This window comes from Phalacrocorax aristotelis, chromosome 4, assembly GCF_949628215.1.
Source record: "Phalacrocorax aristotelis chromosome 4, bGulAri2.1, whole genome shotgun sequence".
Classification (NCBI taxonomy): domain Eukaryota; kingdom Metazoa; phylum Chordata; class Aves; order Suliformes; family Phalacrocoracidae; genus Phalacrocorax; species Phalacrocorax aristotelis.
Genome location: NC_134279.1, coordinates 71,877,986 through 71,894,992, shown reverse-complemented (window position 1 = coordinate 71,894,992; position 17,007 = coordinate 71,877,986). Strand labels below are relative to the sequence as shown.

General features: G+C 41.5%; 1 protein-coding gene across 2 annotated transcripts in view; it reads right to left on the bottom strand.

Moving 5' to 3' along the window:
- The window catches only part of SORCS2 (sortilin related VPS10 domain containing receptor 2), a 590,141-nt gene that overhangs the window by 92,660 nt on the left and 480,474 nt on the right, over positions 1 to 17,007 (bottom strand). For both annotated transcript variants that reach the window (XM_075091935.1, XM_075091936.1), the window contains exons 6-7: positions 8,274 to 8,338; positions 3,179 to 3,297 (exon numbers count right to left, since the gene is read on the bottom strand). In XM_075091935.1, the coding sequence (XP_074948036.1) occupies positions 3,179 to 3,297; positions 8,274 to 8,338 (184 nt within the window). The remainder of the gene's footprint in view (positions 1 to 3,178; positions 3,298 to 8,273; positions 8,339 to 17,007) is intronic.

Sequence of the window (17,007 nt, the reverse complement as noted above, 5' to 3'; positions counted from 1 at the left end):
CAATGCAAATATTGTTCCAAACTACCAAAAGGAATATTTGAAATGAACATTGATGAAAAGAGTTAACTAACAGCCTCCCTAGGTTTTTCTAGTCAGAAATGTATCACCAAAACCTGTGCTGGTATATAAAACGGTACATTTCCAACCAAACCTCTTCAGCACCATCAGATGAGATTAGCAAAGGCTTTAGCCTTTGATAAATAACATTTCACATTTTTTCATTGTTTATTTCCCTCCCAGATCGTCAGCTGGGTAATGGCTATTCAGTCATTTTCACGAGGTTTATAAAGCGTGGCTGCTTTGTAAGAACAGACAGGTCAAAAAAGAAAATGGAAGAAGTGAAGTGAAATGTCCAAAATTTTTCTCTGATTGTTTGCTGACAAATCAGATTGTGGAACAAAAGGACAGACAGACTCGTCTTCTTTCTTTGACTTAGGAAATACATTTAAAATCCTACACCAATCTCACTCCTTTTCACTTTTTTTGTTTAAAAAGGGAACCTGATTTGGAAGACAGCTTATCCTGAAGCGTACAAACTTGACTTGGCTTGGTAAAAATAGATTTGATGCATGACAACAGGTCCACCTGCCTGAATATTTTAAAGATATCAGAGTATTTAATATTGTAATCATTTTCACTCTTTCTTTAAACCAATTTCCTTTTTTCTTTGGTGGTAAAAAGAATGTGATGCCCTTTAGGAATGTGATTTGTTAAACGACGGATTAAGCCAAACACCTCACCATTTATTTAATTAGAGTGAAATAGCAATCTTATCCATCTCTTCATAGCCTTCTTGTTCAATATCCATTTTTTTAAGGTCACTCATTTTAAATGACTGAAGATGATCCAAGGCAGCAGAGAATCGGAGTTGAAGCAGCTAGTCGTGTCTAGCCTTACGGACATTAAAGGCCATTCTGTGCTTAAAAACAGTGTTGAAAATTTAATCGTCCTACTAAAATTACCTCTGAAACTGACTGTCAGTGCATGCTGGAAGATAAATGAGTATTAGAAAGTTCCTCATTTTCATGGATACAGACATACTAAAGAAATGGAGTTGAGATCTTACTCTAAGATGGTAAAAGTCTGCGATCTGGGCCAGGATTAGCCACACTGTGATTCACAGCTGCACAGCTCAGGGAATGTGAGCGATGCCAGGGGCAATAAGACAGTCTCAAACTCTCCTTCCTTTTTGCAGAGATGATTTTGTCCCTTCTTTCTGACAGATATTGTTGTGATATTAAGAGGTGTCCCTTGTCTGATTGTAACTTATATAGTCTAGCAATAAAATAATTTCCAATGCAGCTTCCAAAGTACGCTGTTTCTCAGATATGCAGCTGCTGTGTGGTTTCACTGGAACAAGTAAGTAGTGTCCTGCATCACATCTCAGGGGTGGCTGTGCTTCAGATGTGATTATAGGATCACAGAGTTATCTTCTATCCTCCAATAATACAGACATGGCTAACTGTAAAACAATTCAGCATTGAGAGATTTATATTACATACTATGATTTACTGCAGATAAGTCTGAAAGGAAAACACTAGAGATGTTTCCCCTTCATGTGGAATACATGCACATCTCATCTACTGGCATTGACATGTCTCAAATCTACAGAGACTGCGTTACCAACGGCATAATTTTGCTAGTAGCAACTGTCTATTACTTTGTGCGTACACTTCCAGGTTATACTTCCATTTCGTGTCTGCCCATGCCTGACATGAGACAGAATAACAACAGCTTGAGATGCAATTATACAAGATGTCTGGCAAAACAAAAAGCTTGAAGAAGCAGCAGCCTGGTTTTTTGCTGAGCACAGCAGTCTGGACGTTCACATAGTGAAAAGCACTTCTTACCATCTACACACTCTGAAATGGATTTTAGAGTGTACCTGGGGGGAGCCACAGATAATAATACCTTTGAGCAAATTGAGTGCCATAAGTGCTAGACCTGAGCTGAAAAATGCCTACTTAAAATAAAAAAATCTTTCTCAAATTCATTTTGCTGTTTCTTTGTTGTGCTGAATGTTCTAAGCCATGTGGGCCCATGAAACCACTGTGCCAAAGAAGAGGACAGATCTTTTGTGTCATACAGATCCTTTTGGAAGAAACAGCCACAAGGGAAGAAAGCTGCAAAGAATCCAATCTGATGTACACTGAGGCAGTGGTGGGGACACCTATCCCTTGCCATGAGGGCGCTTTCCTGAAAAAGTCAATAAAATAGGCAAGCCTTGCAACAAGCAAATCATCTCAAAGTAAGGGAAAAATGATAGCCAACCACTGAGGAAAGTACAGCTTCCCTAGGAAAATCTTAAAAAACAGGGAGGACATAACTGTTCTTTGAGAAGATTGCAGCTCTGATAGAGTCAAATCACAACCAGTCCCAAGCACATAAAATGAAGTTTTCAAGTGTGTCTGACCTGTACTGGTGCCCTAAGGCTGACCGAGTTCCAGCCCATCTTTCTGCACACAAGTCTTGTAGTTTGGGAATGAAATAACCCAAATGTAATTTGGACCATTACAAGTTGTAGACACGGTGTTCAGGGATGCAGTTTAGCGTGGACTTGGCAGCATTAGGTTTACGGCTGGACTCAATGATCTTAAGGGTCTTCTCCAACCTAAATGATTCTATGATTCTGTTCTAAGTTACTCTCTAAGCTCCCCAGCTACAGCTGTTTCAACCTTTCACTTCCTAAATACAGCCATATAAGTTATTGCCTGGCAAAACCTCTTCAGAAGAGAATCCATATGAAGAAGCTGAGCCACTACTCTGTCAGTAGCTTTCCTTGGATGCTCTTCTCAGAGAACCTTTCTGTGCTATGGAGGTACTGCAAAGGACCCAGGAGTGATTGCAAGCATAAGAACAAAAGGGTTGCGTTCTGCCTAATACACAACAGTATTTATAAAAAGTAACTTTGAACAACACAATCCACTTTCATACAGTTAAAGCTAGGTCAGTGGTCAATTAAAATCAATAGTATACATAGACACCAGGTTGCACAAATTAAAGATGGTTTTTTTTTTTGTCTAATAAAGGAATGCTTTGTATTATGTAAAAATTCGTAAGTCATCATTCATACTCTGGAACAAGTTTCTCCATGCTCCTTAATTACAGTGCTGCTACACTGTTTAAAATTTTATTTTTGATTCTGAAAATGGGCTGTCTCTCCAGAAAGTGGCAGTACCTGAAGAAATATGTAGTCATCCTGCACAGTGAGGGAATCCCGATCAGTGCCACCAGCAAACTGGACTGTCATTGTCTTATCAGAGCAATTTTGTATCTGGCAAGTGATGTAGCGATAACCTGAGGGAAGAGAGACAGAAACATATGACAAGACTATCAAGAGAAAAAGAAGCAAGCAGTATAAAATGTTATTCATGTAGGGAAAGTGCTGCCTTTGCTAGCTGTAAAATTATTATATTAAACCCTCATACAAGAGTTTTTCAATCTCCAGTGTACTGAGAATATATTAACTGCTTAGAGTTCAGATCATTCCTAGGAGGCAGCCTGTTATTATCCAAATTCTGATGGTCCAGAGAGATTAGGGGTTAGATAAATGAGACATTCATGGGTGGGGATAATAGAAGGAGCCTCTTTTCTCACTTAACCTATGCATAGAGACGAATTATTCACTTGGAGAAAGAGCAGCCTGATACAACATAACTGAAATCAGTAAATCAACCCCAGTATAAACTTGTGATGAGTGAGAAAAGAATCAGACTCTGTTTAACAGACAGCATGTGGAATTTTAAAGGCTATTTTGAAAGCTCTGAAGGAAAGTTAAAGACATGCTATTAACATACCACTGGAACTGTTCTGTTAGGACAGGACTTCTATACCTTGCTGAAAAAGGCCGGACTGATTTCACAGAATCACAGAATGGCAGGGGTTGGCAGGGGCCTCGAGATCATATCTCCAACCCCACTGCATGAGCGGGCACACCCAGAGCAGGGGGCACAGGAACGCATCCAGGCGGGGTTTGAATGTCTCCAGGGAAGGAGACTCCACAACCTCCCTGGGCAGCCTGTGCCACTGCTCTGGCACCCGCACAGGAAAGAAGTTTTTTCTCATATTGAGGTGGAACTTCCTACGTTCCAACTTGTGCCCATTGCCCCTTGGCCTGTCATTGGGCACTAATGAAAAGTGTCTGGCCCCATCCTCTTGACACCCACCCTTTAAATATTTATAAGCATTGAGAAGATCCCCTCTCAGTCTTCTCTTCTCCAGGCTGAACAAACCCAGGTCTCTCAGCCTTTCCTCATAAGGGAGATGCTCCAGTCCCCTGATCATCTTAGTAGGTCTCTGCTGTATTCTCTCCAGTAGTTCCCTGTCTTTCTTGAACTGGGCAGCCCAGAACTGGACACAGTACTCCAAATGTTGTCTCACTAGGGCAGAGTAGAGGGGGAGGATAACATCCCTCGACCTGCTGGCCACAGTCCTTTTAATGCACCCTAGGATACTGCTGGCCTTCTTGGCCACAAGGGCACAGTGCTGGCTCAGGGTCAGCTTGCTGCCCACCAGCACTCCCAGGTCCTTCTCAGCAGAGCTGCTTTCCAGCAGGTCAACCCCGACCTGTACCTGTGCAGGGGGTTGTTCCTCCCCACATGCAGGACCCTACACTTGCTCTTGTTGAATTTCATGAGGTTCCCCTGGGCCCAGTTCTCCAGCCTGTCCAGGTCTCGCTGGATGGCAGCACAGCCTTCTGGTGTATCAGCCACTCCTCCCAGCGAACTTGTTGAGGGTACACTCTGTCCCTTTGTCCAGGTCACTGATGAATATATTGAACAGGACTGGGCCCAGCACAGACCCCTGGAGAACACCACTAGTGACAGGCCTCCATCCAGACTCTGCCCCATTGATCATGACCCTCTGAGCATTGTTGTTGAGCCAGTTCTCAATCCACCTCACCATCTTCTCATCTAACCCACACTTCCTTAGCTTGCCTGTGAAGATGCTATGGGAGACAGTCTCGAATGTCTTACTGAAGTTGAGGTAAACAACATCCACTGCTCTCCCTTCATCTACACAGCCAGTCATGCCATCACAGAAGGCTATCAGGTTTGTCAAGCATGATCTCCCCTTGGTGAATCCATGTCGACTACTTCTGGTAACCTTCTTGTCCTCTGCCTGCCTGGAGGTGACCTCCAGAATGAACTGCTCCATCACCTTTCCAGGGATGGAGGTGAGGCTGACTGGCCTATAGTTTCCCAGGTCCTCCTTCTTGCCCTTTTTGAAGACTGGAGTGACATTGGCTATCCTCCTGTCCTCGGGCACCTCTCCTGTCCTCCAAGACCTTTCAAAGATGATGAAGAGTGGCTTCACAACAGCATCTGACAGCTCCCTTGGCACTCTCATGTGTGCATCCCATCAGGGCCCATGGATCTGTGAGGATCCAGTTTGCCTAAATGATTTCTAACCCAATCCTTCTCAACCAAGGGGAAGCGTTGCATCCTCAGCAAGTCTGCAGATCACAACCAGCTGAGCAATGCAGTTGCCATGACAGGACAGGATGCCATCCAAAGAGAACTAGACAAGATGGATAGGTGGGCCTGTGAGACCCTCATGAGGTTCAACAAGGCCAAGTGCAAGGTCCTGCATCTGGGTCAGGGCAATCCCCAGTATCAATACAGGCCGGGGGATGAAGGGATTGAGAGCAGCCCTGCTGAGGAGGACTTGGGGGTTCTGGTGGATGAAAAGCTGGCATGAGCCAACAATGTGTGCTTGCAGCCCAGAAAGCCAACTGTATCCTGGGCTGCATCAAAAGCAGCGTGGCCAGCAGGTTGAAGGAGATGATTCTGCCCCTCTGCTCTGCTCTGGTGAGACCCCACCTGCAGTGCTGTGTCCAGCTCTGCAGCCCTCAGCACAGAAAGGACACGGACCTGTTGGAGTGGGTCCAGAGGAGGCCACAAAAATGATCCGAGGGCTGGAGCACCTCTCCTATGAGGACAGGCTGAAAGAGTTGGGGTTGTTCCGCCTGGATAAGAGAAGGCTGCAGGGAGGCCTTATTGTGGCCTTCCAGTACTTAAAGGGGGCTTATAGGAAGGATGGGGGCAACCTCTTCAGCAAGGCCTGCTGTGACAGGACAAGGGGTAATGGTTTTAAACTAAAGCAGAGTAGACTTAAAATTTTTTACAGTGAGGGTGGTGAAACACTGGCACAGGTTGCCCAGAGAGGTGGTAGATGCCCCATCCCTAGAAACATTCAAGGTCAGGCTGGATGGGGCTCTGAGCAACCTGATCTAGTGGAAGATGTCCCTGCTCACTGCAGGGGGGTTGGACTAGATGACCTCTAAAGATCCCTTCCAGACTAAACTATTCTATGATTCTATAATTCTTCCTTTCTCCGGATTTTCTCTCCCACCTGTTGGGGCTGGGATCGCTGAGGGCCAGCCTTAGCAGTAAAGACTGAAGCAAAGGCATCGTTCAGTAAGTCTGCCTTCTTTGCATCCTGCATTACAAAGGCACCCACCTCGTTCAGCAGCAGGCCCACAGTTTCCCCAGTCTATCTTTTACTACTCATTTATTTGAAGAACACCTTCTTATTATCCTTGATATTCCTTGCCAGATTTAGTTCGAAGTGGGCCTTGGCCTTCGTTGTTGCATCTCTGCATACCGTGACAACATTCCTATATTCCTTCCAAGTGGCCAGTCCCTTTTTCCACACACTATAAACTTCCTTCTTCCATTTAAGTTTTTCTAGAAGCTCTTTGCTTATACAAATCTTTTATATCAATGGAGGCTATGGCCTCTCTCTTCCTCTCCCATTAGCAATGGGCAAGGAATATCCTCTCTCCCTGGGCTGTTGCAACAGCATCACTACATATTTGAAGCAATCTGCTCTCATCAGAGAGACAGTAATCATATCTCACATAAACTTTGGCCCAAAGATCTCCTGGATTCCAAGCCCTTCTGTAGCTCACCCTTCCTCACAAGCTTTGGAGCACACAGTACTTGAGTCACTTTCCCAAGTGTGTTCAGATCATGAATTCTCCCCATGCTCCAGATACTGTATGAAAGAGCAAATAAGGCACCCCATGCACATTCTTCATTACTTCTGCAGTGTGATAGGAAAAGCATTCCACACTTTATGACTTTCAGTTAGAAAAGGTCAAACCAGTATACTAGATACTAACGTTTGTTTTAAAATCTGGATCTGTTTAAGAGGCAGCTAGAGTTAATCCAAGTTCTCCTGCTTATGTCTAAATCATCACCACAGGTTTATCTGAGCAAGCACAGTTATGGGCCATAGAAAAGTCTTCCAGCTACTCATAATCCACATGACAAGCATTATAGTTCTTCATCAGATAGGTAGTGCAAAAATGCTGTTTCCATAAAATCAATGGCAATGCTTGTACTGACTGTAAGTGCACCAAGTCAGGTTTTTGAGAACCCAGCCAGGAGATACTTCCTGAGAATTTTTCTTTTTCTACTGTTTCTGTTAAATGAAAGAAATTATTTCCATCCAGATCCATGAAGAATCTTCTTACATTGTCTCTAAACAGAGGAGTTTATAAAGCTGTGTAGGGCTTACCAAGCCTCAGAAATCTGTGCTAAAAGATTTAGAAACTTTGTTGTCCAGATTTTAACATGGTAACTTTGATTTTTTAATAGGGCTGTAATGAAGGAAAGCTACTGGATCGGGGAAACTCAAACTGTGCATTCTTTATAACTAATTTTTAAGACTGCACAGGAACTTGGATGATTTGATTCGAGGAATTAAGTTATCTTTCAAGAGTATAATTGGTAACAAGAAACTATACAAGTTTTTGGAATCATGGTGACTCTTTAGTACTGCACATCCTGACTGCTAATCTGCTTCTTCATTTATTTGCCTTTTGAAGTGTCAAAGTATACAGGATACTGCAACATAAGGAAATTCTTGGAGGTGGTGGTTAGCGCAGTAGGACTGACATATGCAACAACTCACTTTAACAGACACTTACCCAGCACTAACATTGCATTGCCATTTTTATTTACAGATCAGGAAAAAATGTTCAATGTTTAACTGCCAGAATAAATTGCACTATTAATGGACATTTTCAGTGGAGCATAGCATCTTGACATCAATTCGTCTTAGAGTGGAAAACAAGTAAATTTCAAATTATACTTTATTTTTATAGAACAGGACAGCTTTGCTGACTACAGATAAACAGGGAAAGAATCTGAATTGCACAATTTCTCTTCTGACTAGTTTTAAAAATAATCCAAAATGTACTCTCTAAAACAAAGAGAAATGATTATACACTAGGGTATCAATTGATAACATTTTCATTTGCATACCTCCACTGGGGTCCTGGATTTCCATATGAACTAAATCAGGGTCTCCGTCAACTCCAGCAACAGCCCTGAGAACATAACATAATCAAGTTATGCAGAGCCAGCTACAGAATAATAATTATGTGTATGGAAGAACAGAGAAGATTTCATACTAACCAGCTTTAACATTCTAGCTGGTAAATTAAAATAAACCCCGTTTATAATGCCCTATTACTAATATCTAGATGGAAACTACTTTTTCTGTAATTGACATTATTGTTTTCTTCAATTTCTTTAGAATCTCTTTTACTAAAATACACATACAAAGAGGATCAGTTGGGGAAAAAAACAGAAATAAGTATGAAATTGGAAACAAAACTTCATAATCATAAATTGATAGATTCACGCATCCACAGATATGCACATAGTCACATGCACTGGCAAACGCTAGAGCATCTTTTTACAATTAAGTTTGACTACAAGGCAGATTTAGTGCTAAAAGGACTTAGATTCCATTCTTAAGAAATATTTTAAATTTGACACATGGCTTCCATAATGAAGTGATATATCTTTGGTTAGTATATTCAAGAGAAGAGTAGATTCTATTTTGTTGAACAAAGTGAAGAATAATTTTGAGAAGCATATCCTGAGAAGGAAATTCAGTCAGAATTGATCAAGGTGCAGTTTAACTTTGAAAAGGTGTAATGGGAATACAGGCTGATTTACTCTTAATATCTCCCATGTCAAATATGCTCAGCTAAAAGATGAGTTTTCTACCCTCAGGGCTTCCATCCCAGCCTGGGAACAGCAGCCCCAGCTGCGTTTTTTTCTGGCCCTTCCATCGTCATTAGTCAGGCAGATTCTGCAGAGAAAGCTTTGAGCTGACAGTTGTGCTCTCACTAAGCAAAGCAGAATCCAGCCCTACTCCCATAACTACGCTGGTCTTCACGAGCAATGTAAGAGTCCATCAAGTCAGCAGATGCGAGTTAAAGACATGCAAAGGAGATAAATTGAGTGATAAAGTGCAGCTTGATGCAGATGTTATAAAAGCCCATTAAAATACTTACGAGAAAATTATCATTTTGATACAATTATTAATAATCAATTGCAATAAAAATATACTTTGGATTGAAATTACATCATTCTTTGATGATTTTAATAGCATTGATTTATGAGGAGTGGTTAAAAGTCAGACTCAGTAATTCGTGGTTCCTTGGGAACACAGGCCAGGGGGAAGAGACTGGATGGTTTCCACTGCTGCATAACAACCAGAAATAATCTCATATGCTGTTTTTCCCTAATAAGATAAATGATCAGTCTGAAGAAGGAAGGGGAGGGATGAGCCCCTGCCAAGCCATGAGATGTGAAGGAAACTTCTAATGGGAATGATTTAGTAAATGCTTGGAAAAACCTTGCATTTACTAAGAAATTGGTCTCTGAAACACAAACTATTTTGGAGGCAACACATTAAGTCAGAGAAGATGGTACATTCATTGAGGTCTGATAAGAATATATCTGAGCAAAGGGAAGGGATCTGTGAACTTTTTTGCTTTGTGCGCTGTATCTGTTTTTCTAGATATTCACAACACACCAAATCAAACCTGCTATCAACTCAGCAGTCAGCTTTTTGAAGGAAGAAAATTGTTTGCTGAGTGTTTTACTTTTTATGCTGGGCCTCATGCAGCTGAACCACAAACTAATAGAAACTTTAGGGGTGAAAATTTCTGAGGCTCAGCTTGACATGCTGATTGGCATCAACAATGCACAGATAGTTTTGGGGTACTTTTGAAACAACTTCTTGTATCTATAATTTATCACACATGATTTCATAAGCACAGTTTGAGCTATTTATCAATACTTTTACTTTCTCATATTACTTTCACAGCTATAGAAGTGACAATGATCTCATGTCTATTGTGTTTCTCCTAGCAGTGGCAGCTTGGACAAGTAGCCTCTAATATCCAGTGTAATCTTTTAGTGCAAGAGGTTATAACTGCTCTGTTTTAATGAACACTGCATGGACACAGAAAATAAAAGTTTACAACCCAGACTACTTTCCTCCTTTAGACTTTTAAGTAGATATGAATAAATCACAAGGAAGTGTTTTTTAACACAGCCAGGATGAAGTAACACCTCTTTCCCCTTGACATTCAGACACTTCCCCTACTCCCCTTTTTAAAACTTCCCTTCATTATACAGAGGAACAGTTACTTGCAAAGGTGTCCTGGTTTCAGCTGGGATAGAGTTAAATTTCTTCGTAGTAGCTAGCATGGGGCTATGTTTTGGAGTTTTGCTGGAAACAGCAGTGATAATGCGGAGGTGTTTTTGTTGTTGCTAAGTAGCGCTTACACTGGTCAAGGACTTTTTCAGCTCCCCGTGCTCTGCTGGGGGCACAGGAAGCTGGGAGGGGGCACAGCCAGGACAGCTGACCCCAACTGGCCAAAGGGATATTCCATACCATATGACGTCATGCTCAGTATATAAAGCTGGGGGAAGAAGAAGGAAGAAGGGGACATTGGGAGAGATGGTGGCTGTCTTCCCAAGTAACCATTATGTGTGATGGAGCCCTGCTTTCCTGGGGATGGCTGAGCACCTGCCTGCCCGTGGGAAGCGGTGAATGAATTCCTTGTTTTGCTTCTGCACGCAGCTTTTGCTTTACCCATTAAACTGTCTTTATCTCAAACCATGAGTTACCTCACTTCTACTCTTCCGATTCTCTCCCCCATCCCACCAGGGGGGAGTGAGCGAGCGGCTGCGTGGTGCTTGGCTGCTGACTGGGGCTAAACCACGACAAAAGGGTAAGTCCTCTCTTCCTAAACCAGCTGGATCACCTCCCATGACATCCATTAACTATAAAGATGGTTTAGGATGATAGCTCCACACTGCAGTTTGACAAGCATTTCTCCTCATTGCTCTACCAGATTAAGCCACCCCATTTGGTGTCCCCAGACTCGCCTCTTTTGCACCACCTCTGCCTTCCCATTGACCTTGCCAAGTCCCAGCACTGGAAACTGTCTAATTTAAAGGGAGAAACCACAAGGCTGCCGAAAGAAATTATTATTAAGCTATACCTGTAGACTTCTAACTTTAAAGAAGTCTAACAGGTGAGATGCACCCTTTAAGTGCAGAGTTTGTCCATTCTGAAAGGCACTAATTAGGTAAGCAGAATAATTCAAAAATATGTTTTGCATTTTTCATTACTCTAATTGTACAAATGAGCTATAACACCAGAGACTATTTGTTCACTGCAGACGTTACACCCTCAAAGTCTACTTTTAAATGTCAGCTATAGAGCAGTTTCCCAACTCTGAAGTCCTTTCAAACAGCTTTACAAACAATTAGAGATAGTCCTTTCTTCTTTTATTGACAAAAATACCCCATCTATTACAGCTGCTAAGAAAATCTTCAGAATAGAGCATAACTAATGCAGCGAACTTGAAGATATAACCCTGAAGAATAAACTAATCCACTCATTTCAGTGGACTCCTGTGCCAACAGTACTTTAAAAAGCAATACTGCTATTTCACTTGTGCTTAAATCATGTACCAAAAGAAAAGTTGTATCATACAGTGAAGGCTAAGCACAGTCTAGGTCCCTCTGCCCATGCAATATAGCTTTCTTAAGATGATGGGAAAAAGATGCATCTACAGGAACACATCCAGTAAATGATCCATTTAAAAGGAAGGCTCAATTAAATGTTGTTTTCATATTGAAGGAGAAATTTAAGACAATTTTTTTTTTAACTTGTCATTTACAGACTTACTACTACCACAACATAAATGCATTGTATCAGTGTGTGAATTGTGCCCACACATCCATTCACAAGCACAGTTTACTGTTCCTTAGCTGGCTTTAGGCTAGGAACTCTGCCATCTTATAAAGCACAGATGGAATGGACCCTGATAATACAGCAGCTTCTTCCTTTCTAGCTCACATTTCAGCATCGATTTTTAATTTTTTTTTTTCCCCCAAAATGAACAAGCACTTTCTCAGCAACTATCTGTTTTTCTTTATTTCAGCAGGGGTTTTGGTTTGGTTAGAATTCCCCCACTTTTCTTCTCACAGTGGTTTGCAATTAAAATGTTCATATCTCAACAATTTGGGACCATTTCTTTGTTTATTTGTTTTACTTGGGTAAAGGAGGGCTCACCACTGAATTTAGGGTTTTCTGGTTTGGGTTGTTCTAGTGTTTTACATTCAGCTGTTGAAATTTCCACTGAAAAATCAGACTTACTTTAATTTTTGGATGAGATAAGTCTTCCACTAGGAAAAGAAATATCTCTTGACCAAGTATATCATGCTGGGTAAGCCAATGCAACATTCTAGCACTTCAGATGACCTAACAGCATGGTTACAACACTTCAGAATTAAAACAGCTCAACTTGATTGTAGGGTGGTGTAAATAGGCAGCCTCAATATGCTTCTTCCCTTTCCTGTGAACACAAGTTCCCATCATCAACCTTGTGCTTGTCTGACACCATATGGAGCCTCTTGGGAAAACTAATCCAGCAGAACATAACTTGGGCACTTTTTGGAGGGATTAGTTTTCTGTTTCTCAAATCACTGGATCATGACAGCAGTTGAGCATCAAACCTCTGCAAGAAAAGCGGCAAGACAGCCTCTTTTGGTGGTGCATGGAGGGGAAATCACCTCAGCCCTGCTACAGCCTTTGTGCATGTCTAACCTCATTTACATTGTAAAGCTGCACCTAATAAAACACAAGAAGTAAAGGGAAATCATGGCACCTTTGTTCCTCTATACACACAATGCAGGCCAGAATTCAGTCACCTGAGGGACACTAGGACCCTTTTTTATGCACATGGTCTTTCAGACTTTCAGGAAAGTTGTCCTGAAATATCAGCTGTTGTATGACCTAATTCTTCACATCTCTGCATTAGCGCTCTGCCAGGTAATTCCACTACTTTAAGAGCATTACATCAGCGTAAATACAGTGCGATGGAGGGGACCAACAAGCCCTTTGCATCTGTCTTTGTCTGTGTATAAATATATATTCCATGATAAAACCATCAGGTATCTTATACTTTTCAATAACAGTGCTAAAATTCTAAAAGAATTCTAATTATAAGACCTTAAAAATCAGTCATTATTTTAATAATAATTTTGCTTTTATTCAACTACCTCACTTCTTCACAAACTGCCCCAGTATTTCCTTACTCCACTTGCATGTAATATCAGAAAAACACCAATGCTTACCTGGAATCTGATATTTATGTTATATATGTGAACAAATTTACCGCTGACATGTAATACTACACATTTCAAACTGTGAAGCATAAGCATCAGTCCCTTACATGATAATTACGATTTTGTATTTCACTTCAAACACGAAATGATTCTTTGCTCCCAGTAGTCTGAGCACATTCTGTAGGGGAGCAGCTGTCTGCAAACATTAATCAAGTAGTCTGCTATGGATATCTATCTTCTCTACCTCCTATGGATCCCTTCATTGTTAAATATTCGATGCAGTTCACCTGGGTGTGTATTAATGAAGAGACATCTTCTAACAGGACATACAAAACCAAAACCAAACCAAAGCAAACCTGTTTGCTCATGTGCAGGAGCCTCCAGTCAAAGGCCATCTGAAAACTTGCCTACCTCCTCAATCTGCCCCTCTCATAATCTCTGAATACAAAGTTTATCCAAAAGGTGACAAGTTCCCAGTTTATATTGATGGATTTCTAGTAAATCACATTACTGGTTTAAGGGCACTGCCTTGCTTAGAAGGCAAGTCAAAAGCAAGCAAACATTTTTTGCTGAGTAGCTTAAAATGGTATTAACTCCTGTCAATGTGGCTACTGAAAGAAACAAAACTATGGTGTGATTCATACAAGCTAAAAATATGTCTGATTATGACTGATTCATGTTTCAGGCCTTGCCTTCTTTGCATCTGCTTTGAAAGACACACCAACGGTTCAGCCAATGCCCTACATAACCAATATGTGCTGCTACTTATTTACTGTCTGTGTTTAAAAGCTTTTTAACAGAAACAATTTTCCTGCCACCTCTATCCAAACAGCATCTCAGGAGTGGTTTGTCATTGCCGTGGGTTGACCTTGGCTGGCCAGCAGGTGCCCAGCAAGCCACTCTATTGCTACCTTTTCTTAACAGGATAGGGTGAGAAAATAAGATTAAAAGCTTGTGGATCTAGATAAGGACTTTGCTCACTAATTACTGTCACATGCAAGACAGACTCAACTTGGGAAAGATTAATTTAATTTGTTTCCAATTAGTAATAGAGTAGGACACTGGGAAACCAACCCCAAAACAAATAAAAAAAAACCCACAACCCTTCTCCTCAGGCTCATCTTCACTCCTTGACTCTTCTATCTCTTCCCCTCAGCGGCAAAGGGGGACAGGGAATGGGGGTTGTGGTCAGCTCATCACACATTGTCTCTGACGCTCCTTCCTCCTGAGGGGGAGGACTCCTCACACTCTTCCCCAGCTGCAGCATGGGTCCCTTCCATGGGGTGCAGTCCTTCAGGAACAGACTGCTCCAGCGTGGGTACCCCGGGGGGTCACAAGTCCTGCCAGCAAACCTGCTCCAGTGTGGGCTTCTCTCTCCATGGGCCCACAAGTCTGTCAGGAACCTGCTCCAGCACAGGCTTTCAACGGGGTCACAGCTTCCTTCGGGCACATCCACATGCTCTGGCATGGGGTCCTCCACGGGACACAGGTGGATATCTGCTCCACCATTACTCTCCATGGGCTGCAGGGGGATATCTGCTCCACCATTAACCTCCATGGGCTGCAGGGGGACAGCCTGCCTCACCATGGTCCTCACAGGAATCTCTGCTCTGGCACCTGGAGCACCTCCTTCCCTTCCTTCTTCACTGACTTTGGTGTCAGCAGGGCTGTTTCACATTTTTCTCACTCCTCTCTCACAGCTGCTGTTGTGCAGCTTTTTTATCCTTTTTTCAATACATTACCACAGAGGTGCCACTAGCATCACTCATGGGTTTAGCTTTGGCCAGCTGTGGGTCTGTCTTGGAGGTGGCTGGAACTGCCTCTGTCCGCCATGGGAGTGGCTCCCAGTCTCTTCTCACAGAAGCCCTGGACACCCCTGCTACCAAACCTTGTCACATAAACCCTGTACAGTCATACACATCACCACACAGACAGAAATAGAAACAAATACCATCCCAAGTAATGGAGTCAGACATAAGAATGAGTGCCAACACATATTCTTGGCTTCCCACACAAGAGCCTTTTCACACAAAATTCGATGTTAAAGGCTGAATGAAATCCCCTTTGCATTTCTCTCTCCTTTTCAGAGCATAACATCTCTGAATTCCCCTCTTTCACCTGACACTTGAATAGCCAGGAACTCTCTACACTTGACACTGAGATGGCTGTGATTGATTGCTCGTGTGGGATTTCATGATGAGAACAGAACTTTAGTCCCCTGAGAACAACTGCTCTACCCAAATAAACTAATCATTTTTCTATGTTCTCACCTCTCACAAAAATAGAGAACCTATAGCTAAAAATAAGAGATACCCACAGCATAGGATCCACACGTTCTGTGAGAATAAAGCATTTCTAAGGCTCTAGACACAGTCATAAAAAAAATGTGCTGGGCCTAATTCTCTGGTAATTACTGATTCATGACTTACTGTCCTGGGGTATATTTGTGCTGGTGTAGACAGCTGATTCACAATCTATTCTTTGCTTGTGTATTACTAAGCTCTATTCTGAGAAATCAAAAGGAACTTAACTGGTACATAAGCCTTGGGGACTGAGAAGAATAGCAGCAGAGCTGGAGGAATCCTGAACTGCACTATTCTCTTCTTCTCAATGATTACCACATAATACACCATTCTCTTTTCAAAATGGGCACCAATTACATACCATGTGATGTGTGGGTGTTTAATGTTTGGCTGGGATAGGTCATAAAATTCTATTCCTAAAGAAATCACTCTGCATTCCCTTCTAAAAATACACCAAGAACTGGAAAAAGTACTTATAAATGTTGGGTAATATAACATCCCTTAATCAGAAATCATCACATTAGTGCAACACTGTAAGGCCAGTTGCAGTTTATATCCAGCAGTAAAACTGGTCACGGCAATCAAAATTTCCTAATTTTAAACACAAGATTTTGCTCAAAATTAAAACTTTTCAAAATAAAAAAAAAGGGGGGGATTTGAATCTTCCTAGCTAGTATTTATATAGAAATAAAAGATTTATTTTCTAAATGTTGTTACAAAATAAAATTTTTTGTTTTGAATAAATGTGACTTAGTATTTCAATTTATTAAGTTAATTTCAAACCCACATTTCAAGATTTTGCTTTTTAAAAGTTTGTTTAATTTTTTATGAACAATGTCAGAGCATTTATTTTCAGTATTTCCAGTATTTTCTGAAGTTTTTTTCCTATAATTAGATTTTTTTAATGTAACTTTGAATGAGAAAACAATCAAAGAAAAATGAAATTTCTAGAATGCATGTTTTGCAACCACCTTTACATCTATCTGCAGCCTTACAGCACTTCTGTTTTTGGAATGGAATGGAATATCTTCAGTTGGAAGGCACCTACCAATGACCATCTCGTCCAACTCCTTGACTGCTTCAGGGCTGACCAAAAGTTAAAGCATGTTATTAAGGGCATTGTCCCAATGCCTGTTAAACACTGACAGGCTTGGGGCATCGACCACTTTTCTAGGAAGCCTGTTTTGCCTCCTAAGATGCTAAGAAGACAAACTGCTATGAAGGATTAGTCAACTTTCCTTTCCAAATGA